The sequence below is a fragment of the Vulpes vulpes genome, chromosome 2 (assembly GCF_048418805.1).
Source record: "Vulpes vulpes isolate BD-2025 chromosome 2, VulVul3, whole genome shotgun sequence".
Lineage (NCBI taxonomy): Eukaryota > Metazoa > Chordata > Mammalia > Carnivora > Canidae > Vulpes > Vulpes vulpes.
This window is the reverse complement of record NC_132781.1, coordinates 135,147,964-135,175,595: the sequence shown is the minus strand read 5'-3', so window position 1 is coordinate 135,175,595 and position 27,632 is coordinate 135,147,964. Positions and strand designations below refer to the sequence as shown.

The following is a 27,632-nucleotide window of genomic DNA, read 5'->3' as shown; positions in this document are numbered from 1 at the left end:
ATTAAAATTATTAGTCTTTTATCTCTTACTCACTGGTAATATTAGCGCTTCTTATACTGCTGATTTTTAGTGATGCACCTAGGAAAATTTAAGCTGTCCTAACCATCTGCCCCTCGCACACCAAAACCCCCTCGAATGTTTTCTCTAGACTCACCATTCGCTGAAGTTGGCTGGTCTGTAATCTTCCCCTTTCACCTAGATTTGTTTTCCACACTATATCCAATTTTCCAATTACTGTTACTCCTTTAATGATGCCTGCTTTTTCTGCAAACTCTTTCTTGGGTTTTAGGCAGTACAAATACTGGCGTGTATCCATTGGCTGCAAATATGCTCTTGACCCAAATGTAGTTACACTGAGAGGGGTGGAGAGAAGAGACAGAGAAAATTCTCTAGAGTCTTTTAAAAGAAAAACCATGGCTGTGACTGTTCCTTTGGACAGGAACTGAGATTTACCATCCAAATATCTTAAATAGAACAGTTCAGTGGTTTCAACACAAATTAAAAAGGACAGAACTGAGAGGATTTATTTTCTTTAAATTTTTTAGATGATATGGAAAATCTTTAGGTTCTTTATAATAGAATGCAATATATTACCTAAAATACTGGATATGTATCAGTTAACTGAAAAAATGCAATAGCAATCAAACCCAAAGTATCCTGTCCCGGTTCTCTGTAATTACTAAAGAAAGTCGTCTAGAAGAAAAAACAAACCATTATAAATGACGTGATCATCTTAAAAATAAACTAAAAGATCAGAGAAAGAATGGAAAGTTACTGTTTTCCTTAGTGGGGATATAGAAGGCTACAAACTTTACTGAATTGAACCATCATAATAAAAGGTAAATGTTTCGTTCTTGATAAATAAAATCAGGTATTTTCCAGATATTGCTTTCTTATCCTTATTAACATCAACTTTATATTTATTCTTCCTTTTTAAAATAACCTACAAAAAGACATACGTATTTCATTTCTGCAAAACAAAACAAAAAACCAACACCAGATCTATTCCTATGCTCACTCCTTTTAATGTTGACAGATTATTCTTAAACCTCACCCTTCATCTTTATCCTTTCTAACCTCTCCATCATTCCTTCCTATGCCTCAGTTTTACCATTTGCAGGAAAGGTTGAACAGTTTCAGATTTATGTCTCTGAATTATTCTAGAAATTAAAAGACTAAGTGCTTCAAAAAGTAAAATATAAAATGCAAATGGTTAGGATCTTTATTATATTTTTATGTGGAGGGAAGAATGGGTGAAGCACAGGAGATTTTGGGGCACTGGGACTATTTGGTATAAGACAGTAAAAAGGTGGTTACATGTCACTGCATTTGTCAAAATCCACAAAAGATAGGACAAAAAGAGTAAACCCCGAATGTAAACTATGAACTGTAATGAATAAAAGTATCAATACTGGTTAATCAACTCTAACAAATGTGCCACATTAAAACAAGATGTAAGTAATAAGGGAACTATGAGTAGGGGGAGACGTGAGGAACTCTGTGCTTTCTGATCAATTTTTCTAGGCACATAAAACTTCCCTGGGGAAAATAAAGTCTCTTAATTAAAATACAAATTACAAACCATCCAAGAGTAACAAATGTTAGAAGAGTTCACATACTTGAAAACAAACACTTCATAATTCATATTTACCATTCTCCAGCTTGGCTGACTGAGTTTAATTCTGCTACATTGTACATTATAGATGGTTCCAATGAAACTTTCTCCATAAACATGGGCGAGGTTGTAATATTCTGAATCTGGGCTTCGAGAAATACTTCATCAGTCTGAGGATATGAAAAAAATATCCACCAAAGTGTAATGGTATTTAAAATATTTACCTCAACAAAAATATCTGATCTATATGAAGAAAAAATATTAACCACAAATGTGATTAGTTCATGCCTGCAAATCAAAGTTATCATAATTAATGCAAGAAAAGAAATCTTCATCCTAACGTAATTAACAGGGGCAAAGTCAAGTGTTAGTTAACTGATAATTTATCAAACAATGGATGGGGGATAACTATAATATTTTTTGTATCAACATCCAAAACTAGTTATTTAACTGGAATTTCATTCACAGATATCCTAAATCTTTGAGTAGGTTTCTAAACGTTAAAATGTCATTTAGTAGTATAAATATACCTATGTACCTATCATTTCAGTGGTATGTTAATATAATTAGATCTTCATTATAATATTCCATCATAATATGGTTTCCAATGGTCATATTATTTCAATTTAGAAAGTATAGAAGCCACCAGTACAGTGAATAATCAATATATTTTATAATCTTATAGGATTTAACTTTTTATTTAAAGCAATTTGTTAGTGGTCATTTGCGATTTCTTGGTTCATCTTAAATATATATTTAGGGTTAAAAACATGTAAATTATACTTGATAATCATGGAGTTTCCAAATCAAACATAAGATATTCTGTAGCCTTAGAGAAATATTTGAAAACTAATGCTGTTTGGCAATATTGTAATGAAGGGGTAATTTAAATATGTAGTTTTATAAAATTTTTATTTTCTAAATTTAGGGATTAAAATTTAGATTATTTATACTAAACATCCTTCTTTTTATGTGATTTGTCTCTTTTTGTGTGTCTATATAACTGAAGAATAGGAGAACTTGGTTCATTTTTGAAATCGACTTATCTAAAAAATAACACATTAAGGATATTCAATTCAGTAAATAAAAAGTTTCAGAGTCATATACAGAAATAAAAAAATATAAACTATGACCCCCAAAATTTGGCAGTTAATATCAAATCTAGGAAAATGGAAATCATTTGCAAAATTGTAATAATGAAGTTTAGTGTAATATATTATTATCTAAAACAGATTGTTTAGGTCTTGGCACATGTGCTCAAATGAAAATAGAAATACAGTGATTTATCAGTTTAAAATAATTGCCACTAAAATGCATTGTTCTGTTACATTTTCTTAAAAAAAAAAAAAGGTAAATATATCCCATCAATCCATTGCTTTAAAAAAAAAAATAACTGCAGGCCCACATTTCAAATTTAAAAATGCAATTTTCTGCTTACGTTTAGGAAAAGCTTAGATAAAATGAAAGAAAAACAAGCAGCATAATGGAAAATTAAGTTAGTTTGAACAGTTAGTACAAAGTAATTTGACACTTGAAAAATTAAGAATTCTGTGCTACAACATTAAGATGTTGTTATTATGCAAGTCATGTTATTATAAGCAAATGCTGCTTATATTAAATAGAAACTTGGAAATATGACTTTAGCCAACTTGGGAACATCTGAGGTTCTTCTGTTTACTAATGTTTACTTTACCCAAACATAAAACTAAAACCACTGTGCATTTTAAGATAAATTTCAACTAGAGAGTTTGCCTCAAAGAATTAAAGGATGGTAAAGAATCTTATGTTAAGATGTTGAAAATCCCAAGGCTATAATAAGGTTAACATGCCTCTTTTAAAAAACACCCAAAGGAAAAACACTAAAAATGAGTGCATAATTGTTTCAATATGACAATTTAATCTTCAATCTAATTTTTTTCCCAGAGAATAAAACAATCAATATAATATAAAAAGTACAAATTAGAAACATCTTTTAAAGTCACACAAGTGGTATTCACAACTAACTTTGTTTTTCCACTATGTTTTGTAAAGAGAGATTAATTAGGCAGAGTCAAAAAGTGGTAAGTAAGAAAAGCATATAAATTTATAATAAAAAATCAAATTACCACAGAACTGAGGTCACTCTAATGGAAAAATAAAAAAGAAAAATTAGAAAAATCAGAATTAAATGTTAAAGAAAAAGAATAACTAACTTTAAAATAAAATGCATTTCTGCATTTTTTTTAATTTACTAATAAACAAGACAGCATTAGTAAAACAAGGAAGTAAACAGAAAGTACAAAGGAATATGACAAATCATTCTTCTAAAAAGGTGAAACTGCTATGGTTAAATGAATAGAGAAGAACACTACAGGTGAATATTTAAACAGGAGCAAATATTCAAGGACACATTTGGGCAAGAAAGGTATACCCCATGCACCTTTCAAGTTCTATAATTCTTTACCTACACTGTAATTCTTCATGGATACTTAGGATGGTTATACACTACCCTCCACAATCAGAGTAGATACACACTGTACAACTTCTCCTTAATTTATCTAATAATGGAAGCATTTTTTCAAGGAGCATCTTCTGTGTTTAGAGTTCCATGCATTACACTTGAGGAAATGCTGGGCTAGACCACATCAGACAACTGAGAGTTTATTCTTTTAATATATTTTATAGTTCATCTTTTTTTTTCATATATATTTCTAAGGCTACTTATTTATCAAGGCTCATCTAAAATGTTGCTTCTTTTGTCCAACCCACTGCTAAAAATACTTTTTCACACCTCTTTCTTCCCAGAGTCTAAATACACTTTATGATCTAAGGGGTGGTGCTTACACTGCAATTTTGTAATGTTTGTCTCCTCCACTAGATTTAAGTATCCTGAGGATTGGGAGGATGTCCAGTTTTCTTTATTTATCTCTCTCTCTTTTTTTTTAAAGATCTTGTTTATTTATTCATGGGAGACACACAGAGAGAGGCAGAGACATAGGCAGAGGGAGAAGCAGGCTCCTTGGAGGGAGGCCAATGTGGGACTCAATCTCGGGACCCTGGGATCAGGGCCTGAGCCAAAGGCAGATGCTCAACCACTGAGCCACCCAGGTGCCCCTCTTTAGTACCTGGCATGGAGCTCTATTCCTATCAGGTGACCCAATGTTTGAATCCTAGTTGCTAATGTCACCAATCTTCCTATTTTAGAAGACTTCAACAAAGTTTCTCATAAAGAGAAAAATTTCTCATTTGAAACAAATGTGGGGCTGATAAAAGTCAATGACTAAGAACTATGGCATAGAATAATAAACATCACCTACTGATATCAGTTTGTTTACAAACTCCTACAAGTTACCTTAATTTTCTAGTTGGGGTCAAGAGAATCTGCTTTGTGCTAGGCCAAATAGTATTTGCCTAATAAGGTAATCAATATCTTAGAGACCTAAAACTATTTGTTCACTCTTGGTTGTTAAAGAAATCTCTATTTTCAAAGGTTCAGAATTTCACTAAAATTTTTTTAGCTGACATTTGTTGGCAACGATTTCAGATTATGTTTACATATAATGCTAACTGAAAAAGGCAGCAAACTGTGTTACTATGATTATAAAAACAATACTGAACATAAGTGAGTAAAAACTGAAAGAGAATATGAATTAATAAAAAGCCCATTACTATTTGGTGTGGTGGAACTGTGGGGATTTTCCCCTTCCTTTTTGGGGAGTATATCACTTTTACAATACTATTTATGGAATAACTAGTAATTTTAAAAAACTGTAGGAATCATTCTAAACATTAGTATTATAGAACTATTTGACAAGTATCTTAACAGACCACTACAGCTGCAGCAGAGAAAGACCTAAAATAGTTTAATATGTGTCTTCTTAAGAGCCAATTATAAGAAAAGAGACCCACATACAGCCCTATTTGTTTCTAATTTTCAAATATATGTATTCTAACACTAGTTATCTGTCTTCCCTCATGCTATGGATGAAATCTTTCCTAGCAAAATGATACATTAAGACCACTTAGGGCACCTGGGTGGCTCAGCGGTTTAGCGCCGCCTTCAGCCTGGGGTGTGATCCTGGAGACCCAGGATTGAGTCCCATGTCGGGCTCTCTGCATGGAGCCTGCTTCTCCCTCTGCCTGTGTCTCTGCCTCTCTCTCTCTCTGTGTCTCTCATGAATAAATAAACAAAATCTTAAAAAAAAAAAGACCACTTAGGGATCCCTGGGTGGCTAAGCGGTTTAGCGCCTGCCTTTGGCCCAGGGCGCGATCCTGGAGTCCCGGGATCGAGTCCCACATTGGGCTCTGGGCATGGAGCCTGCCTCTCCCTCCTCCTGTGTCTCTGCCTCTCTCTCTCTCTATCATAAATAAATAAATCTTTAAAAAAAAAAAAAAGACCACTTAAAATTCAATAAGCTAAATAATTATAAGTATTCTAGTAAAACAAAAAAAGCAGAACACATATGTAGTGTGGTAACTCTCCTATCCCCTGAAAAGAAATGTTAACTCTTTAAACATCTAAGGAATCTCCTTGATGAGACTATGCCCCCATGAAATATGTATATTCTTCACTTATGGACTCAATATTCCTTGTGCACTTATAATTCTGCTTGGAATGCCTTCACTGCTTTGACACTTTTATGTTTCCGACATGTATTATTTCCAGACTCTGCTCCAGTTCCCCTTCTCATCTTCTCTGAAGACTACTGTAATATCTCAACTCCAGACTTCCTATAGCACATCTTTTTATATCATTCACTTTAGATTCACTATATATATATACTATACTAGGTAGTTTTATTATTTTATATACTTGTTTCTTTTCATCTAATTGGGCTTTACCACAGGTCAGATTCCTTATCCTAGACATCTCTTGGTAAGCCCTGCTGTAGTACAAACTTCATATTGAATAAAAACTCAGATGCTGATGGTAAAAATACATACCAAATTTGACATGTGACTACAAATTTCTGATCATTTGGTTAAGGGTAATAAAGACATAATTTTCATTTCAAAATACTGCAATTTAATACTTTGGAACTAACATTTTAATAAAATGTTAAATTTTAAATTTAACCATTTAACTGTATGAAAGACAAATTTTTTGAAGGGTTAAGGGGCCCATTTGGAAATCTGTTTTTTCTGGAACTCAGGAAGCCAAAAGTAGAATTTTAATTTATTTTTATTTTTTTAATATAGAATTTTTAAAAAGAAATTCAAACAATAAAATCTTTATCCTACGGCAAAGTCTATTTTATCTCTTTTGTTCAGATAGAAGACAGATTATCTTCTATTCTGAAAGTTACCATATTTCTGTATTTTTGCCAAACTTGTTTCTCCCAAAAAGTATTTTAAGCCATTCACCGAACTTAATTACCAAACTGCAGCTGACACTGATTTCCCAGCACAAAGAATTTAACTTGCTGAGCTGTATTTGTTAATATTTTCCAAGAATATTAAATCATTTTTGCAGGGTTAGAATGACTACTTCAATTTTTATGGTGTCAGAATCACACTGTAGATATTTAATAGATTGCTAACGTTTTTAGACAGTAACAATAAACATTAAAGGATGTTTTGGGCAATCATTTAATGAAAGGAGGTGAAAGCCTCATGAAATTAACAAGAATAAAATTTAAGATATATTGATTCTATGCAATTTAAAAACAGCAGATTAAAAGACCTATAATGAAATGATTCTCTTTTGATTGGACATTAGGTTCATTTTTCACAAGTAATTCATAATCCTATGAGCAATTTACCTTAACATGAAATGAAATGCAGTACATTAGAATATTAGTCAAGTAAGATCTTACTGTTTAATCTCAATTCCCATTAAGTGCCCAACACTTACCTCTGCATTATAAAATTTGGTTTTCACATCCAATGGTTTGAGAACCTAGTTGAATAAAGCATAACAATCAGAAGAGATTCTCATTTGATCATTTATTTTTATTTGTTTTAAATCATAGGGCTTAAATTTGTCAAAGGCACTTTCTAACTGTAATTGTAAAAACTTTTTTAATAGGTATGCGATAGTTTTTGCAAAACAAAAAACAAAAAACCCCCCAAACAATCCCAAATACATTTTTAAAAGACAACCATCATTTCTTGATTGGACGACAGTTACATGAGTTACATGTGTATTTACTTCATAATATTTTGCTAAATTGAATACATGTATTTTATGTATTTTTCTCTATATGTTTCACAAAAATGTTCATTAAAATAAGCAGATAAAACTTTTATTTTCTTTTAAAAAGGCACGCAAAATCTTAAATAAGTGATAGAGCAAAGCAATAGCAGAAGTTTTCCCTTTCTTAGAAAATTTTATTTTTCCAAGTAATCTCTATGGACACCATGGGGCTTGAACTCAAGACTCCAAGATCAAGACTCACATGCTCCACCTAATGAGCCAGCCAAGTGACCCATAATAATTCTGGGTACATTTATTTACATTGGTTTATTATTCTTACTGATAGTACTTTTTCTTCCACTTAAAAACAGAGAGGTATGAAAAAGATATATATAGCATACTATCTCGATATAACGTAGAGAGTTATATACAGTCATCTCATCCCTTCTTGCACCCACTTACTGCGTTAAACCAGTGGTTTTTAACTGTTTTTAATCATGGAGTTAAAATTGCGTATAAACACAAAACTCTACCTACAATTTTGGTTCCTCATGGAATCCCGGAAGGAAGCTTGGTCCACTAGTCCCAAGGCAATAATCTCTCATTTAAATATTTCTTTAGAAATTTGATATGATTTATTTTAATTTATCTGGATTTCACACTCATTTTAACTCTCTTTTATATTCTTCTGTGCTTTGACATGGCATAAAAACAGCACAATTTTTTATGGTTAAGAATCTTTAAGTGAGGGGTGTCTGGCTGACTCAGAAGAGTGTACAACTTTTGATCTTGAGGTCATGAGTTTGAGGCCCTCATTGGGTATAGACATTACTAACAAAAAATAATAATCTTCAAGTTAAATATTACACTGACAATGATAGTGCTTTATTTAGTCTGACTTTAGATTTCTCATAATATAATATGACGAATCCAGACATATGAAGCTATTTGCTTTATTTGGAGCCTGTTTTCACTGCAGATAAATAGGAATAACTTCATAGAGGGGGAAAAAAGTCATCTAAAAACTATTTACTTTGTCATATTCAATACCTGAAATTTGAAGAATTTTCTAAAATACATTTTTTCTCCACCCTGAGTTGTATAGCTCACTGCACACACCAAGCTGAAATAGAAAGATATCTCTGAATCATCTTCAATTTTATTTTTAAATAATAAATCTAATATACCTCAATTCTACTCACAAATTTGGAAAATATGACTACCAAAGATGTGAAAGTATAGCCAAATGAGTCCACAGTAGCAAAAAAGAGGTTCAGTGGAGAAGAATTCCATGAACAAGAAAGCTCTGATTAGCCATATATCATGGTGACATATATTCCAAAATTTTTTTATTTTTATTTTTTTTATTTAGGATAGTCATAGAGAGAGAGAGAGAGGCAGAGACATAGGCAGAGGGAGAAGCGGGCTCCATGCACCGGGAGCCCGACATGGGATTCGATCCCGGGTCTTCAGGATCGCGCCCTGGGCCAAAGGCAGGCGCCAAACCGCTGAGCCACCCAGGGATCCCGGTGACATATATTCCAAAACAAATCCCAGAATAACCAAATAGCTGAATGTACAAAGTAAGTTCATATAAACTAGAAGAAAAATACATGAATTAACAAAAATTCTTGGATGAAAAAGACTTTTTAATATAAATAGGCAATAGAAAGGAAAAGTCTTAGAAATTTATAAACTGAATAAATGAAAAACACGTTAAAACAAAAAGCAAAATACAAAATGGGACAAAATACTTCTAACAATATGAAGAGAAATCTCATAAGCAAAACATTAGTAGCTTTCTCAAGATAGGAGGAAAGGATACATAGATATATCGCAATACTATAAATGGCTAACAAAAATGTGAAAATATTCAGCCTCACAATTAGTCAAAGAAATACAATAATGAGATACAATTTTTCTACCTCTTAAGATTTGAAAAAAAATTCTTTACAGGTGTTACCAGGATTGATGAGGGTTTAGAGAAAGGGACTCTCTATACACTGTTAGTCGTTACAGGAGATTTAGAAAATAAGCCTTAAGTAAGAGTCTTAAAAATGTTTATATGTTCCTATAGTAATGCTTCAAGCAATCTACCACACGAAATACTAAGGTGTTCATCACTCTGCTACTTAGAATAGTTGGAGACTAGAAATAATCTAAAATCCAACAGTAGCATAATCAAATTAAAATACATGGCTCAAGGATGTAAGATAAAAATATCTTGGGGCAGCCCCAGTGGCTCAGTGGTTTAGCACCGCCTTCAGCCCAGGTTGTGATCCTGGAGACCCCGGATAGAGTCCCACATTGGGCTCCCTTCATGGAGCCTGCTTCTCCCTCTGCCTGTGTCTCTGTCTCTCTCTCTCTCTCTGTGTCTCTCATAAATAAATAAATAAAATCTTAAAAAAAAAATTCTCAAAAATAATGTTTTCAGGGATGCCTGGGTGGCTCAGTAGTTAGTTAAGCCACTGTCTGCCTTTGGCTAGGGCATGATCCCAGAGTCCATGGATTGAGTCCCACATTGGGCTTCCTGTATGAAGCCTGCTTCTCCTTCTGCCTGTGTCTCTGCCTCTCTCTGTGTCTCTCATGAATAAATAAATAAAATCTTAAAAAAAACATATTTTTAATTTTTACATTTGTTAAATTTTACTAAAAATTTATTGTTTATTGAAGTTTATTAAATGTGTAAAATCCTCCATTTATCATTTATTTATTTTTAAATGTTTTATTTTTAAATTATTTATATTTTAAAAAATCCACAGGGAGTCTGATGTAGGACTCAATCCCGGGACCCCAGGATCATGACCTGATCAAAGGCAGATGCTCAGCCACTGAGCCACCCAGGTGCCCCAATTATAAAAATTCGTAAAAAATATAAAATTTAAAAAATTTTTTATAAAAAAATAAAAACAAAAAAGAAATAACAATTCTCTGTTAGACTGTGGGGTAAGGGGGACAGAGCTGACTTCATGGAACTCATACACTATTTTTTCTTTTAAGAGAGAGGCAGAGACACAGGCAGAGAGATAAGCAGGCTCCATGCAGGGAGCCCAACGCAGGACTCGATGCCTGGTCTCCAGGATCAGGTCCCGGGCCAATGGTGGCGCTAAACTGCTGCACTACCCAGCTGCCCTGGAACTCATACCTAATGGAAAGGACAGGCACTATGTAATTAATTTTAAGTAGAAGACCAAAAAAATGACAAGTTGTCGATGCTATAGAATACATTAAAAGGGGTATTTAGGAGAAGGACAAACAGTGTATGTTCTCATTCATTTGGGGAATATGAATAATAGTGAAAGGGAATATAAAGGAAGGGAAAAGAAATGTTGGGAAATACCAGGAAGGGAGACAGAACATAAAGACTCCTAACTCGGGGAAACGAACTAGGGATGGTGGAAGGGGAGGAGGGCGGGTGTTGGAGGGGAATGGGTGACGGGCACTGAGGTGGACACTTGACGGGATGAGCACTGGGTGTTTTTCTGTATGTTGGTAAATTGAACACCAATAAAAATTAATTAAAATAAAATAAAATAAAATAAAATAAAAGGGGTATTTAGTTTAGGAGGTCAAGAAAGCCTCTTTGAGCAGTCATGGTGAATCTGAGACTTGGAGAAGTGGAAGTAAGCTAAACAAAAGAACACAGGCATTCATTCCTTAAGAAGGGAAGAATATATTTCAAGGCATAGAGGAGTGCAAAAGAAAGAGACTTCCGATATGCCTCAGTATAAGAAGGGAGAAGTGAGAAAAGGTTAAGAACTAGAGTGACTGGTTAGGATTAGTTCTAGAGAGCTTCCTAAAGCCAATACAGTCAGAATTTTCTAAGGGAAGTGGTAGGTCACTGAGGAGTTGAGTGACTTATCCAAGACCATGTAGTAATAAATGATGAAGCTGAAATTTGAACTCTAAATTTTGCCTCTGAAGCTTATGCCAACAACAGAATATATGCTAAGAAATGCTTACAGAAGAGATGTCACCAAAATGAACTGATTAATAGCTAGTATTATATACTTAAGTCAAGGAAGAGAGGCAAAAATGGTGACATAAGTGGAGATGAAGAAGGGGGGATAATGACATATAGTTAGCAAGAACGAAAAGGACTTTGTAAATTGTGTGTGTGGATGGTAAGGCAGATGAAGTAAAAAATTACTTTCGATGGCTAAAATTTTCATATTTGCCTCTCAAAGAAAAATAGAACATTCACATTCAAATACATACATAGGCCAGGAATATAGAATTTGAGGGTTTTGTTTGTTTGTTTATTTTTCTCATAGCTTGTCTTACTTTGGTTCTATATTTCTGAATTCTCAGGGTAGAGTGTATATACACAGTTAAATACAGAACTGAAAAGCTGTAATTTAAAAAATAAATGCTATTAATGTCAGTTGCCAGTACTTCAAAAATAATGAACTTTTCAATCAGAATGGAAGCTGGGTTCTGAACACTTGCATGTTTTTTAATTTTTTGGATAAGACCATCTATAGATGCTAACATGAAAACAGAAATAAATGAAAATAATAAATTAATATTTTTTTCTTACAAAATAAACATTTTGTTTAAAGTTTATTTGTGGTAAGCATGTAAACCTGGGACATTAAATTCCTTCTTAGGTAGGTTTTTAGGCTTGATGTTAAATGGACAGAACACAAAAAGTTCAAATAAAGGCATACGTAAATAAAAGAACTAGTATCATTTAATCCTTACATGTGTGTTCCAATTTCCTTTACTTCATGGTGTATGACATCATCAATACAACAATCAGGTTTAAGTTCAGCCACTGCGGCATTGGAGGCTGAAAGATTTAAACGCTGAGAACTTGTCTGAAGATCAGCCTTGAAAAAAAGTTAAAAAAAAAAAATCTGTATGAGACTGGGTAGCTACAGGGTGTGGCTACACCTGTAGAGCAGGAACAAGGAAGTAGGGTTGACGAGTAGCAACACTTCTTGGTGTCAATATTTCTATACAACTCTGAAGCCTAGAACCACGCTGATGGTTCATACATCCATTCAAAATTAAATAAATAAAATCAGCCAGGAAGTAGGGGGAATAGGTAATGGAATACAAACAGTACCAAATGAACACAACCACAGTGGAAGGGAGGGATGGGAAAAAAAGAACTAACCTAAGTAAGTATGGCAAACAAAAGCTAGAGACAAAAAGAATAGTATGTGAACTTGGTACTCTATTACGTGTGCCTGTTCACAGGGGTATGGATTAGCAATTCTGCAACTGTTATGTGTATACTAGGACTAAACAAAAAAATAAGGATAACAAGAGAGAAATTTCTTATCCTTAGAGAAAAAATGGTGCAAGTCAGGGAACAGAGAAGGCTGCAATGAAACCTTTAGTGTTGAGCTGGAACCTGAGGTATCAATATGAATATACAGTTTTAAAACATATATGTAAATGGATATTCCAGAAACAAATATAGGTAGATGAGTACACATGTGCTACTATCTAACACTAAAAGTTAAATAACTATTCAAAAACAGTATTAGATGTTATTTATAGAACTAGAAACAGCATTAAAGTCACCAACAAAGAGAGGACCACCTTCTCTAAAATAACAACCAGTTGCTTTCTATTGTATTCCCTTTTTGTTTCTTTTTGAACATTTCTGTGATTGTCATAAATGGCATCCTCCCTTAATCTCTAATATAGTGAATTTTTTTTTCAGTTAAAAAACAAACAAATGCTATTGGTTTCCAGTTAAACATGGTAGATTATATAAGCATTTTTATTCTCAAAAATGACACTAAGCTGACAGTAAGAGAATTTAAAAAGTACAGATTCACAGTCTCTCTTCTTTGATTCCAAAATTCCAAGAGTTGTAAAAAATTAAAGTTTTAAGAGCTTAAGTAATTAATAACAGCAGTGTAATTGTGAATCTCCCAAGTCATCTCCCAAACCTTGTGTTAGTATAATTAGAAACTAGCAAATGTCCAAACTTCAAATTACCTGTAAGTAGACAAATATCAAATTTTTGCCAAGCTATTTCTCATGCTCTTGTCATGTGTCTTGGCCAAGAATTAGAAGTTTAGGAAAAGAGTAGAGATGGGCCTAACACTGATCTAAACCACTTCCAGAGAGACAAAGCCTATTCTAAGTGTGAAAATACTGAGAAAGTGCATTACTAGAAAGAAAACACTTCAGGGGAAAAAGTTAAAAAGGAGAGATAGCTTTTAGAAATGAGTGAAGAGGAAAACTTTAGGACACTACAATTCATATAAAAAGAGAAAATCTGAGGAACACACACCCCCTTCTTCCTCCATCAGCTTCCCCAAAGGCCACCCAGTAAAGAAACCAAACTTTGTTCACAATGCTTTAAGAGGGTGTTTTTGAATTAGGAATATCAAAGCACCTAAACTACATTTCATAGAATGCAAAGCCACAAACAGTCTTCATCTATAGAAAAATACTGTAAAAAGAGGGGCGGGGGTGGCTGGCTCAGTTGGTTAAGTGGCCTACCTTCAGCTCAGGTCATGATCCCAGAATCCCGGGATCTAGCCCTGGATCCCAAGCACTGTGCTCTCTGCTCAGCAAGGAGTCTCCTTCTGCCTCTCCCCACAACTCATGTACACTCACACTCACTCTCTAACAAATAAAATCTTTAAAAAATACTGTAAAAAGAAATTAGATGAGAATTGAAATAATTCACTGATTAAAAACTGCCACCCAAAACCAAAAGTGAACTATTGTGTACTAACAGAAGACAACTGTAAAATAGTCAAACTGAATTAACTATCTTCAAGAGAATATCTGAAATATGAAAAAACACCTAGAATGAGAAATTCTAAATCTAAGACTAAAACTTTTTGTTGTGTTCTTTTAGCATGGAGCTAAAACTTTTTTTAGAGAAGAATATATATGGTTGAATTCAGTAAAGAAAAAAAAAAGGACACAAATCATATCAGAAATGTGAAATGACAAAATAATAGAATATAACTACTATTAAAATACAATCCATGAAAACTTTTTAGAAATAAAAAATCTAAACTTACCTATTGAAAGGGTCCACTTGCTATCAGAGAAATGACATCAAACAACCAATTCTAAAACATACAGGGAAAAAAAATATCCCCAGGGCCTCCAGGAAAATTATCAAATAACTTACAAGGCAAGAGAATTAGACTGGCATTAGTCCTCTCAAAAACAGCATATATAACTAAGTAACAAAGGAGAAGCATTTTCAGAAAACATATAAAGGAAAATATAATAAAGAATTTTATATCCAGCCAAACTGTCCTTCAAGTGTAAAAACACTTTTGAACATTTCAAGGCCCAGAGGATATTACACCCACAAGCATGTCCTGAGCATACTTAAGAAATCCCCATCCAATCAACATGCAAATAAAAATGGGAAGATATGAGAAAGGGGAAAAGGAAAGTGGTCTAAGCAATAGGTAAGATTTGTTAAAGGATGCTATTAAAGACTAAAAGCCCTATAGTAAGCAGTTGAGTAAGAAACAGTGAAGGGGAGAATATCATAAAAGGCATAAATATAAAAGCAAAACTTAAAACAAAAATACAAACTTTCCTAAACACAAAAATTATTTGAAAAATAAGGAATGAAAACATGTTGCGCAGAGAAAACAGTTATAGCAGATATAACATAATATGCTTACTACTTAAATAGACAATAACATGACATATTTGAAACCAACCACGTAAACTTATCGATACATGTGAATGGACTAATTCATCTAACAAAAAAAATTCAAGATGGCTTACAAAGCCAGACCAAATATGTGTTATATTGATGAAACATCAATAAAAACAAAATGACTGAGAAAGGCTAAAAATAAAAAGAACAAAGACACACCAGGCAAATGGAAACAGTTTACAAAACGGTGTAGTGATACAGACACTTCAAGTAAGATTTGAGCTGAAAACCATTAAACATAAAAAAGGAGAAAACTTTTAATATTATAAGCCACAATTTGAAATGAAGAACAAGCATCTGTGAATGAAACAGCATAGCCTTTATCAAGCACAAAGTATAAGATATAAATAGAAGCACACTAATAAGATTAACATGTCATTTTCAGTACAATACAGATCAAGTTGACAAAAAAAAAAAAGGAAGTAAAGATAAAGATACAGGAGACCTAACAACACCATCAGTAAGATAAATCTTATGGATCTACATATCCAGCTTTACAATGGGTAACAGAAAATATACTTCTTCTCAATTACACACATGAAATATTCATTAAAAATTAACATTAGGTCACAAATAAAACACTAGAAAGTTCTAGAAGTAGGAATAAAACAAGAAAAATATTTATCACAATGCAATTAAACAACCTTTAGATCATTAACCAGAAGGAAAAAAAAAAAGCTTTTCTATCTGAAAAACCCATTAAACAACTCTTGGGTAAAAGAGGAAATAAATACAAATTAAATTATAGAATTCTTAAAAACTAATCATAATGAAAACACTATATGTTAGAATCTGTAGGATATTTTTAAAGTGGTCAATCAGAAGAAAATTCACTTTTATCAACAGAAATAAAAAAATGAAAATTTAAAAATTAAATCCCCAGCTGAAAAGCTAGAAAAGAACAAAGTCAAAAATTAGAAGCACAAGAAAGGAGCTTGTTAAAAGCAAAACTCGATGAGGTAGAGAATAAAAAAAACAAGTAATGAAATATAAATTAAATACAAGTAATGAAAATAGCTTTTTTGAAAAAAAATTAAAATACACAAATCAAAAGATAGTTTAATGGAAAAAAAAAAGCAAAATTAGGCAAAATAAGAAGTGATCAGGGGAAAATAACACTGAAAGAGCAGAGTTTTTTAAGAGACTACTTTGCAGACTTGTATGCAAATACTACCTGAAGTGGAGCATTTCCTAGAATAAAACAGTTTAACAAACTGTTATACTCTGTTAGATGTAAAAAGTTTAAACTGATCTCCACAGGAAAAAAGCAGAAGTGTTACCAAGAAACTTCCCCCATCAGACACACAAGCTCACATGATTTCACAGAATTCTACAAACCCTACAAAAACCAGACAGTCTAAATGCTCCACATATATTGTTCATTAAAATGACACTGAAAATGAAGGAAAATTATCTCCCATCTTTTATTAAGAAACCATAATACTGACATCTAAAGCTTTGATAGACAACATAAAAAAGAAAAAATCAGGCCAATGTCATGCTGTGCTTCCTCAGCTATATCCTCTTAAGTTATTCTGATGTAAAAAATGGCTTATATGTGTATATCATGAATCTGAACATCTTACCTGAGAAACTAAGATAACCCTTGGTGGGCATTGCACAATAAATATTAGCTACTATCATTATTAAATACTGCTGCCTTTATGAAATTAAAACTGAATAAAGCCAACGTAAATACATATTTTATACTAAGTATGCTATATTATTACTTTCTTAAATACTGACTTAAATCATATGCACTTGGTGATTTATTCACCTTACAAAAATAATCATTTACTGAAAGTCAAGTGTATGCCAGGAAAAAACTTTATATACTCAAACTTCTCAAAGTCAGACCTTTTCACAATCAATATAGAGGCTGGCCAACTTTTTAAAAGGTCAGATAGCAAATACTTTGGACCTCACAGGTCATACAATGTCTTTGCAACTCTACAGCTCCTCAGCTGTAGCTTGAAATCTGTCCTAGGTAATACATAAATGAATGACTATGGCTGTGCACCAAAAAAACTTTACTTATGGACACCAACCTCTGTAATTTTCACATCACAAAGTAATAAGATTGTTTCTTTTGGATCACTTGAAAATGTAGAAACCATTCTTAGCTCAAAGGCCTTATAAAAACAGGCAAGAGACCAAATTTGGCCTGCAGGCTGTTGTCTCCCAACTCATGGTTTAATAAAAGGCAGAAACTCCATCCCTGTATGACAAACATAGAAACATTTATGAAAATTTTGCATCTAGTTTCTGGTAGTTGGGTCATATGTGAAATTTGGGATACTTGCTCTCTGAGGTTCTTTTCAATTCTAAATACTTGCTGATCACTAAAACTCATTTTAATTGGACTTCCCTTTTGGCAATGCTCTAAATTTTTTTTTTTATTTTTATTTATTTATGATAGTCACAGAGAGAGAGAGAGAGGCAGAGACACAGGCGGAGGGAGAAGCAGGCTCCATGCACCGGGAGCCTGATGTGGGATTCGATTCCGGGTCTCCAGGATCACGCCCTGGGCCAAAGGCAGGCGCCAAACCGCTGCGCCACCCAGGGATCCCTGGCAATGCTCTAGTAACATAAAGTTACCACATAAAGATCCCCTTGATGACTTCTCCCTGACTTACCGTAAATCTTTACTTTCCTCATGCCCTTTCTCTTTCTGAATAAATTTCAGACTCTGGCCATTCCACCCTGAACGCACCTGATCTCATCTGAATACATTTCAGACTGTTTAACTGAGTTGCATATTTTACAACTTGATTTCTAAATTACTGTGACAATCTTCTAAATGGTATATTTCCTACAAAGCAACCCATAGAGTGCTTTCCTATCCGTCGTCCAACACAGTGTGAATACCTTTGCTCAAGAGGTCCCCACTGACTGCCCACTGCCTTAAAAAAAAGGGGGGCCCCTAACACCTTTAGCTATAACCTGGCTTTCAAGACGCTCCACTTCAGGCTACGACACATCTCTGTAACTTACCTACTTCTTCTATCAGTTGAATTTTGCTCACTGTTACAAAGAACACATTATGGATTCCCATGCCTCTGCTCCTGATTAGCATGTACTTCTTTTTCTCTAAATCCTACCACTCTTTCAAGATCCTGTTGTGTTTCTCCTCCAGGAAGACTTCGTGACTGACACGATCCTCTGTGATCCTCCCCTTTCAAATTTTACTGTGTTAATCACAAATTATTAATAAAAACTTGAACCTTTGGTCTGCTTTGTCACCCTAGAATCACAACCTTTGAGAATAAGGAAAAGTGATTCTGTGCTTAGCATATTATCTTATACCTTTAAGGGTTGAATTAATGCCTGTTGTTAATGAGAGTTAAAAGTCCAGTATCAAAATGCATTTTAAGGAAGTTTCAAAAACATAAGAAATTACAAAGCTTATAAAAGCATATACATATCCCAAACAAGAATGCCACTTACTTTTACTAATATATCTTTTACAACTTGATTGCTATCATTATGAACGCTGATATAACTGGAAAAGGTCTCTCCCAAAAATATATTCCTGTAAAATAAAGTACACTTTTAGTCAGAAATTCACGCAAGCTTTAATATAAATATTCTGTATGAGCACCACTAAGAACTTAAGATGGAGAAGAATTTACTAAAGGATAGAAATCACGTGGACAGTCCAGATAGCTCAGTGGCTTAGCTCCGCCTTCAGTCTAGGGTGTGATTCTGGAGTCCCGGGATCAAGTCCCATGTCGGGCTCCCTGCATGAAGCCTGCTTCTCCCTCTGCCTGTGTCTCTGCCTCTTTCTCTGTCAGTCTCTCTCTCTCATGAATAAATAAATAAATAATCTAAGATAGAGATCCGTAAAATACTACTTTAGCATTCCTTTGTGTACCCTAGGCTGCTGATTCATTGTCCTGTATAGCTCAAAATACTGACATATGCTATAAAACGTGGTATCTATTATGGCCCTCAACTATTGCTCAAACAGCCGTTTCCCTAGACATAAGCTCCTGAAATCAGACCCATGTTAAAAGTCTTCTGATTTATTTCTGAAGAGGCTGGAAATGGCAATTTTTGATATAACTTATACCCTAAATCTAGAAGAGACCCAAGTAATCGATCTCAGTATTTTTTACCATGTGTCTAGTTTTTTAAGTTATTTAATAACTTTAAGTTATTCTAATATAAATAATGGTTACATGACTACTGGCCTTACTTTGTATTTTTTGTATATTTTATAAGAATACCTATTTATAAATATATATTACACAAAAATCCATAAAAATATTTTACATGAATATATTTCCAAGCTTTCAAGATACAAGTCAATGACCATATTCCGTAAACTGTTTTTAAAAACCTAAAAAATTCCATGTGGTCTTAAATTCTCTCAGTTGCAAACAGACTGAAACCAATGGCTTCTACCTCATTAATAACCCAGAAAAAGGGTAAGAAAGGGAACAAAAACTGACAGTTCTTAAAGAGCTGACAAGTCTTATAACTTATGTTGGGAGATGGGCCATGAAACTGAACAAAAAAGTCACTTCTGAAAGACATTTAGATTAAATCAGTAAAATAAAAGGAATACATAAAATTTTATCATCCTAGAAACCACTATTCATACTTTGGTATTATTTTTTTTAATTTGCAGGGGGTTAGGAGGGGATGACAGAGGGAGAAGAAGAGAGAGAATCCTAAGCAGACTCCATGCCCAGCACGAGCCCAATACAGGGCTTGATCTCACCACCATGAGATCACAATCTGACCTGAAATCAAGAGTTGGACACTTAACTGACAGAGCCACCTAGAAACCCCCATCCCTCCCTTTTTTTTTGTATCTTATTTTTTAGTTAAAACAAAACAAAACCCAGAATCACAAAGTATAATTTTGGTAAAATCTTTTTTTCTTTTAACCACGTAAGTGTATTAGGATGAGTAATTTTCCATTCCATAGGTATTTTATGAGAACATAATTTGTAATGGCTTTAAGTAATGTTGCATAGTTTATATCAACATATTATTATTTTTTTTAAGATTTTATTTATTTATTCATGAGAGACAGAGAGAGAGAGAGGCAGAGACACAGGCAGAGGGAGAAGCAGGCTCCATGCAGGGAGCCCGATGTGGGACTTGATCCAGGGTCCCCAGGATCAGGCCCTGGGCTGACAGCAGTGCTAAAGTGCTGAACCACCCAGGCTGCCCTCAACATATCATTCTTACCCAAAATTCTGTGGTAAAGTCAACATTTCTCCCAACATTAAAATTTCTGCACCATTTACAGTTGAAGGATCATCTCTCATGAGTTGGTTAAAGAGATCTCCTATAGAAAGAGAAAAACATAAATTCTAACTTATCTTGTAAGTTTTACTTCCATAAAGAAATAGCTTGAAGAAATATTTTTTAAAAATAATCTTAACAAAAATTATATTATAAAAATCTAATTTATAATCTTTACTACAACAAATGCATGCCAAAAAATTCTAGTTTCATAGAAAATGAACACTTCAGAAACAAAGGCAAATGAACGTCATGAGATAAAAAAAATATATTTAGTGAGCACTAATAATTTTAAATAAAGAGAATGCTAATACACACATTGATGGAACATTTAAGGATAAATAAAATTTTAGTGTCATGACTATGAATGTATCCTTACTAAAATTAAAAGTTTCTTGTTGCCATGGGATATCAACAGTATCTTGACTTAGAGATTATGGGTGAGATCTACTACTTAGATGGTTACCATTTACATCATACAAAAACTGACAAAGAATGCAGCAAATAATTAGTATAAGACTGGCAAAACTATGTTTATTCCAAGGTAATACAGGCAATGTGTGTTTCAACTTTTCCCTAAGTGTAAGCAGAATAAAGCATACCAGGCAAGTCTTTTTCTTCGCATGTTACTGGAATATTGGTGAATAAAGTAGGCTTAGTTAACCGCATCACTGTGAATTAAGAAAAAAAAGAAAGAAAATATTAATATTGCGTTGAGCTAGTATTCCCAAACTGAGTGTATGGTACTCATCAATTCTATAATAAAATCAAATACAACCTAAAACTCCCTAAATATAATATTAAGTACTTCCAAAACTCACACATCATTTACTAAAAATGTTAATTTATAACAGAAAACCTTATATGATTTACTTAAAACCTAATATATTAAAAAATTAAATGTAAATGTAGAATATCACATCATAGAAAAACTAGAAAATAAAGAAACTTTAAAGCTTAAGGTATATGAGAAAAAGACCTTTTTTTTCCCCAAAAAGATTTTTATTTATTTATTCATGAGAGACAGAGAGAAAGAGAGGCGGAGACACAGGCAGAGGGAGAAGCAGGCTCCATGCAGGGAGCCTGACGTGGGACTCAATCCCAGGTCTCCAGGATCAGGCCTTAGGCTAAAAGCAGTGCTAAACCGCTGAGCCACCCGGGCTGCCCAAGAAAAAGACCTTTAAAATAATCTTGAGTGACTTCACTTTGAACAATATCAAGAAAATATCTTCCTGAAAGGGAAAAATGTTTTGATTCACCATCTTGAAGATGAAAGAGTAATTTTACAAAAAAAGAATCTTTATAAAGCTTTATCTCTTGGTTCTAATCGCCAGCCACTAGAAGTTCAGTAAGTGGATCTTTATGTATTATTAATTCTGTACAGAAATTACAAAATTATCACTTAATGTACAGCTTTTTAAAATTCCAACCAAAATTAAGATTTGTTCTTGGGACATAACAGAGTGTGCCCGAAGCTTAGAAAAAGAAGTAAAAATAAGCTACGGAAATTAATGGGAAAACAATGAGGAAGAAATGTATTTACCATATATTAAAAGGTAGTCTATAATCAACTAACTGGCTTATTAATGCAAGACCACAGATGTATTAGTTAAAAAAAGATTATTAGGATGCAGAAAAAAAATAAACATAACAAAGTGCTAGCACAACTGGTTAGCTATTTGGAAAAAATTAAACATTTAATTAAATTCATTTCAAATATCAAATAAATTGCCTGTATCAAATATTTAACAGGCAAAAAATTAAGCCACAGAAAACTAAAAAGAGTGAAAATTTATGAAACCTAGCCTAGTGAGGACATTCCAACTAAAAAACAAAATCTTTTTCAATTATTTTAAAAGGTTGATCTTTGATCAGATCAAAATAAAGACAAAAATTTAACAGTAAAAATCATACAAACTTGGACGCCTGGGTGGCTCAGCGTTGGGCACCTGCCTTTGGCCCAGGGTGTGATCCTGGAGTCCCAGTATTGAGTCCCACATCAGGCTCCCTCCATGGAGCCCGCTTCTCTCTCTGCATCTCTCTCTCTCTCATGAATAAATAAATAAAATCTTTTAAAAAAATCATAAAAAATTGTAAAATATTTCAGAAAATTAATCAAAGAAGACTATTTCTTTATACTCTATTAAAAATGTTCATTCAAATAAAACCAAAAAACTTTTAAAGACTATTGCCCTAAATGGTCAATTCACAGTATAAGTGGTATTCATTAGAATATGTAAACATGTACCACCTAACTAACTAGCGATATCATTCATACCAAATTTAGTGCCTTTATCCTGGTTTCAGCCTAAATGTCATCTTTTCCAAAAAAGAAGTAACAGCTCACCTTGTTTCTTTGATAGTCCCTTATATTTATCATGAACTGATATACATACTTATTTATAGCACTCTGATTCAAACTCCATGAGGTTTAGGCTCTTATGTTTTATATTGTTTTCTGGTTTTGTTGCTTGACATAGGTTCTGGCACATAGTATACTCTATAAATCTTTGCTGAATGCAAGAATTAGCACCTCACCCAACTCCTCAAGTAACTGGCATTATCTTGAAGATGTTGTTTCATGAACTGAGGTCATTAAACAATGTTATATTAAATAGATGGCTGTTGAGGAGTGCCTGGCTGGCTTTTGGTCTCAGAGTCATAAATTCAAGCCCCATGCTGAGCACAGAGCTTAAATAAATAAAACAAAATAAAAACAGATAATATAACTAGATGGCTATTGAAACAGGCAACAGATATTAACCTTAAAATTTCTGAAGTCACTTGTATAACTGGTATTTACTAGTGGTAGACAGTATGCTAAATACCTCACAAGTATCAACACATTTAATTCCAATGACTACAAATTTGGTATCATTATCTACCAAGGATGACACTTGGGGAAGGTAACTTGCATATAAAAGACTACATAGCAGATAGGTTGCAAAATTAGATCTGAACTCAGACAAATTCACTTTGTTCAAAAATAATTCTCTATATTATTAATTATAAGTCTAGGCCTATTGGGTCATAAACCTGCACTGTCATGTCTTACCAGAAACATCCTATAGGAATTCAAAATAGGACTCCATCTCAAACAGTATTAACCAGCTAGCTACCAATTGTTGACGAGGCAGGCACTGGAAGTGGTTGAGGAGGTATTTCTAACTTTCTACTTCGCTCTTTTTTCTATCGAAAGTAGATTAAAATTAAGTACAATCTGAAGGGGATAAAAAAAACGCTCTAAAAATGATATAGATGAGACAGGTTTTTTTTTTTTTTTTTTAAATTTTTTTTTTTTTAAATTTTTTATTTATTTATGATAGTCACAGAGAGAGAGAGAGAGGCAGAAACACAGGCGGAAGGAGAAGCAGGCTCCATGCACCGGGAGCCTGATGTGGGATTCGATCCCGGGTCTCCAGGATCGCGCCCTGGGCCAAAGGCAGGCGCCAAACCGCTGCGCCACCCAGGGATCCCAATGAGACAGGTTTTTGTTTTTTTTTTCACAATCCAAATATCTAAGACTCTAAGCTCACCTTTAACACCAAATGGTGCTCTCTATTCCCGTTTATTTTCATTTCAGAAGAAACCTAATTTTAATAAAAATACATTCTCAAGGGAATCCTAAAACACTCTTTTAAAAAAGTGTCCTTGAAAATACCATGTGATTTCACTCATATATGGAATTTAAGAAACAAAGCCAGCAAAAGGAAAAAAAAAAAAAAAGACTGAGACAAACCAAGAAACAGATCCTTAACTAAAGATAACAAACAAATGGTTACCAGAGGGGAGGGGGGTGGGGGCATGGGTCAAGCAGGTAAAAAGGATTAAGGTGTGCACTTGTATTGAGCACCCTGTACTGTATAAAGGTGCTGAATCACTTTTTGTATGCCTGGAACTAATATTATGTGTATGATAACTAACTGTAAATTAAATACTTAAAAAAAAAAGATAAATTGTTTTTGAGTTTACCCAAACACGTAGCCAACTTATTTCCTTAGTATATGCTCAAACTTCCAATGTGTACAAAAGTCTTAGAAAGCTTAATTTTATGGATTCTATGATTTTCTAGGGGATGAGATAATAAGTAGTGGATAAAAGATAACCCTACATTAAAAAAAAAAAAACTTCCCAAACTGGTATTAAAAATACCTGTTTTCTTCATATTTTCAAAGAGGGTAAAAATTAGTGGAGGAGGGGGGATAGCAGTTGCTTAAGAATACTATCATCCTGAAGACTCAAAGAAAACTACTATAAAGCACAGTTTGTCATATTGCAGATTTTGAAACACAAACTGGGAAAGCCCAGTAGTAACTTAAAAGTATGACATATCAAAACCCATTATTTCCTGTCTTACAGCAAATTAATGGACCTCGAATATTACATGTAATGTTAGTTGGAAAAGAGCAAATACCAACAAAAAAGTAAGGTTTAACAAACCTGGCAGAGGAAATATAAAGCACTGGTTATTCATTTTTAAAAGATGTATTCACTTTATATATTTAGAGAGAGTACATATAGATGGGAGGAAGGTCAGAAGGAGAGGGAGAGAAGCATGGAGCCTGAAGCCAGGCTTGATGTTATAACTCTGAAATCACAACCTGAGAAGTCAAGAGTTGGGTTAACCCATTGAACCACCTAGGCACCCCAGTAAAGCACTGGTTATTAAAAGATAATCTTACATTCAGCCTTCAATGTTAAAAAAGATTCTTGGTCAAAAATTAAAGAGGCAAAAAGAGTATGTGATTTTCAGCCAAGTGCCAAATCACGTAATCACTACGCACAGCAACTAGCGTCATGTGTGGCACCATTCTCATTGGAACTCCCAAAACACAGACATTATTATGAAATCTAGGTTTCAACTGTTATCTTATTTAAAAAAAAGTGTGTAAGTCTTCAATAATTTATGAAATTAATGAACTAATGAACTGGGCCAAGTTCAACTTGTGTATACATTTTGCTTGGAAATAACATGAAAGAATTAGATTAGGGAGAATCTTCTTCAAGTTCAGAGTCCTTAACTATTTTCTATAGTCTTGCCTGTCTAGTCTCTGAATAATTTCAAGTTTGTGAACTGTGAATTCTGGGCAATTTGAACACATTATATCAAAGTGAATCATCATGCAGGAGCTCATCTCTGAAATTCTCGAAAAAATGGCCTTTAAGATATTTGATGAATTGGCAAATGAAGTTAAATACATATGATACCCTCCACATCTTTCGTTTATTGAATTTCACATTTATCTGAAGGTAGAGAGGTTGTCAGGTAAAAAATAATATTATGGTACTGCTACCACTTTCCTAAATAGTAAATGCTATCAGTACTTTATCAAATGCCCTCAGAGACTCACCTTTCTGTGCACATTCTTGTGTCCCCAATTATCTTCCAAATCTATGACTTAACAGTGGAAATGAGAAATAGTGCAGAGTCCTTCTATTAGCTAGTGCTAGAATCATCAGTCCTAAGGTTCTAAATACTCTAAAAAGCTTCAAAGTAGCAGTGGATTCTAAATTCTTAGGTCTTAATTACCTAAGTATTGTCTAGGTAGATCAGAAACGGATCTCTCCTTCTTTTGAAATCAGGAGCACTATTTGCCGTATAACTCAACCTTGAGTTTTCCACGTCTGATTGCTCTTTCCTTGCTTCTCAAAGAGGTAGAAAGCAATTGATACAAGTGAGAAAAATTTAAATCTGCCACATATGAAGGCAAAGAAACTTTAAAAACATATATATATATTTTTTATTGGAGTTCGATTTGCCAACATATAGTATAACACCCCATGCTCATCCCGTCAAGTGCCCCAGTGCCTGTCACCCAGTCACCCCGTTCCCCTGTCACCTCCCATTCCAGTACCCCCTGTTCATTTCCCAGAGTTTGGAGTCTCGTTGAAACTCTTTTAATAAAGTGTGATTCTTGGCTAAAATTAACAACTCAGGAAACAATAGATGTTGGCAAGGATGTAGAGAAAGGGCAACACTCTCACACTGTTGATGGGCATAGAAACTGGGGCAGCCACTCTGCAAAAACAGTATGTAGATTCCTCAAAAAGTTAAAAATAGAGCTCCCCAAAACCCAGCAATTACATTACTAGGTATTTATCCAAAGAATACACACATAGTGATTCAAAGGGGAATGTGCACCTCAATGTCTATAGCAGCAATGTCCATAATAGCCAAGATGTGTAAAGAACCTAGATATCCACTGATAGGTGACTGGATACAGAAGGTGTGGTATACACATAAAAATGGAATATTACCCAGCTATCAAAAAGAATGAAACTTTGCAATAACATGTATGGAACTAGAGGGTGTTATGCTAAGCAAAATAAGTCAGAGAAAGACAAATACCGTATGATTTCACTCACACATGGAATTTGAGACACAAAATGGATGAATATACAGAAAGGGAAGGAATTACCAAATAAGATGACAAAAGAGAGGGAGACAAACCATAAGAGATACTAATCTCTAGGAAACAAACTAAGGGTGGTTGGAAAGGAGGTAAATGGGGGGAAGAGGTAATTTGGTGATGGTCATTAAGGAAGGCACGTGACATAATGAGCACTGCATGTTACATGCAACTGATGAATCAGTAAATTCTACCCCAGTAACTAATAATACAGTATATGTTAACTAAATTGAATTTAAATATTTTTTTAAGTATGATATCCGGATAAAAAACGTCCATAACAATCTCATGACTTGATTGTACCTTGTATTTTCAGTGCTGTGAACAATCATTTCAAAATAATAAAACTACATCAGAAAAAAATTGTGTTCTGTTCAAGTTACATAACTTTTAACCCTTGTTTAGCAGCCTTCTGGTAAATAAGACCTAAACAAATTAAATCCACTGTCTATGACTGCCTAATAATATTAACAACTCTTATTTGCAAAGCTGCAAAGCTTGCTGGCAATACTGAATAACTTCTTGACATTTCTGCAGCTGTCCATGGTGAAAAGATGATTAAGGAAAGAA

General features: G+C 33.7%; 1 protein-coding gene across 9 annotated transcripts in view; it reads right to left on the bottom strand.

The window, feature by feature from the left end:
• The window catches only part of TRAPPC13 (trafficking protein particle complex subunit 13), a 39,725-nt gene that overhangs the window by 6,234 nt on the left and 5,859 nt on the right, over positions 1-27,632 (bottom strand). For 5 of the 9 annotated variants that reach the window (XM_072750055.1, XM_026019411.2, XM_072750056.1 and 2 more), the window contains exons 2-9: positions 21,255-21,323; positions 20,596-20,695; positions 18,841-18,925; positions 12,435-12,562; positions 8,781-8,853; positions 7,449-7,493; positions 1,652-1,785; positions 155-353 (exon numbers count right to left, since the gene is read on the bottom strand). In XM_072750055.1, coding sequence (XP_072606156.1) covers positions 155-353; positions 1,652-1,785; positions 7,449-7,493; positions 8,781-8,853; positions 12,435-12,562; positions 18,841-18,925; positions 20,596-20,695; positions 21,255-21,323 — 833 coding nt within the window. Of the gene's footprint in view, positions 1-154; positions 354-1,651; positions 1,786-3,720; positions 3,739-7,448; positions 7,494-8,780; positions 8,854-12,434; positions 12,563-18,840; positions 18,926-20,595; positions 20,696-21,254; positions 21,324-27,632 lie in introns of all 9 variants that reach the window. The other 4 variants (XM_072750054.1, XM_026019395.2, XM_026019403.2 and 1 more) reach the window with 1 other exon arrangement.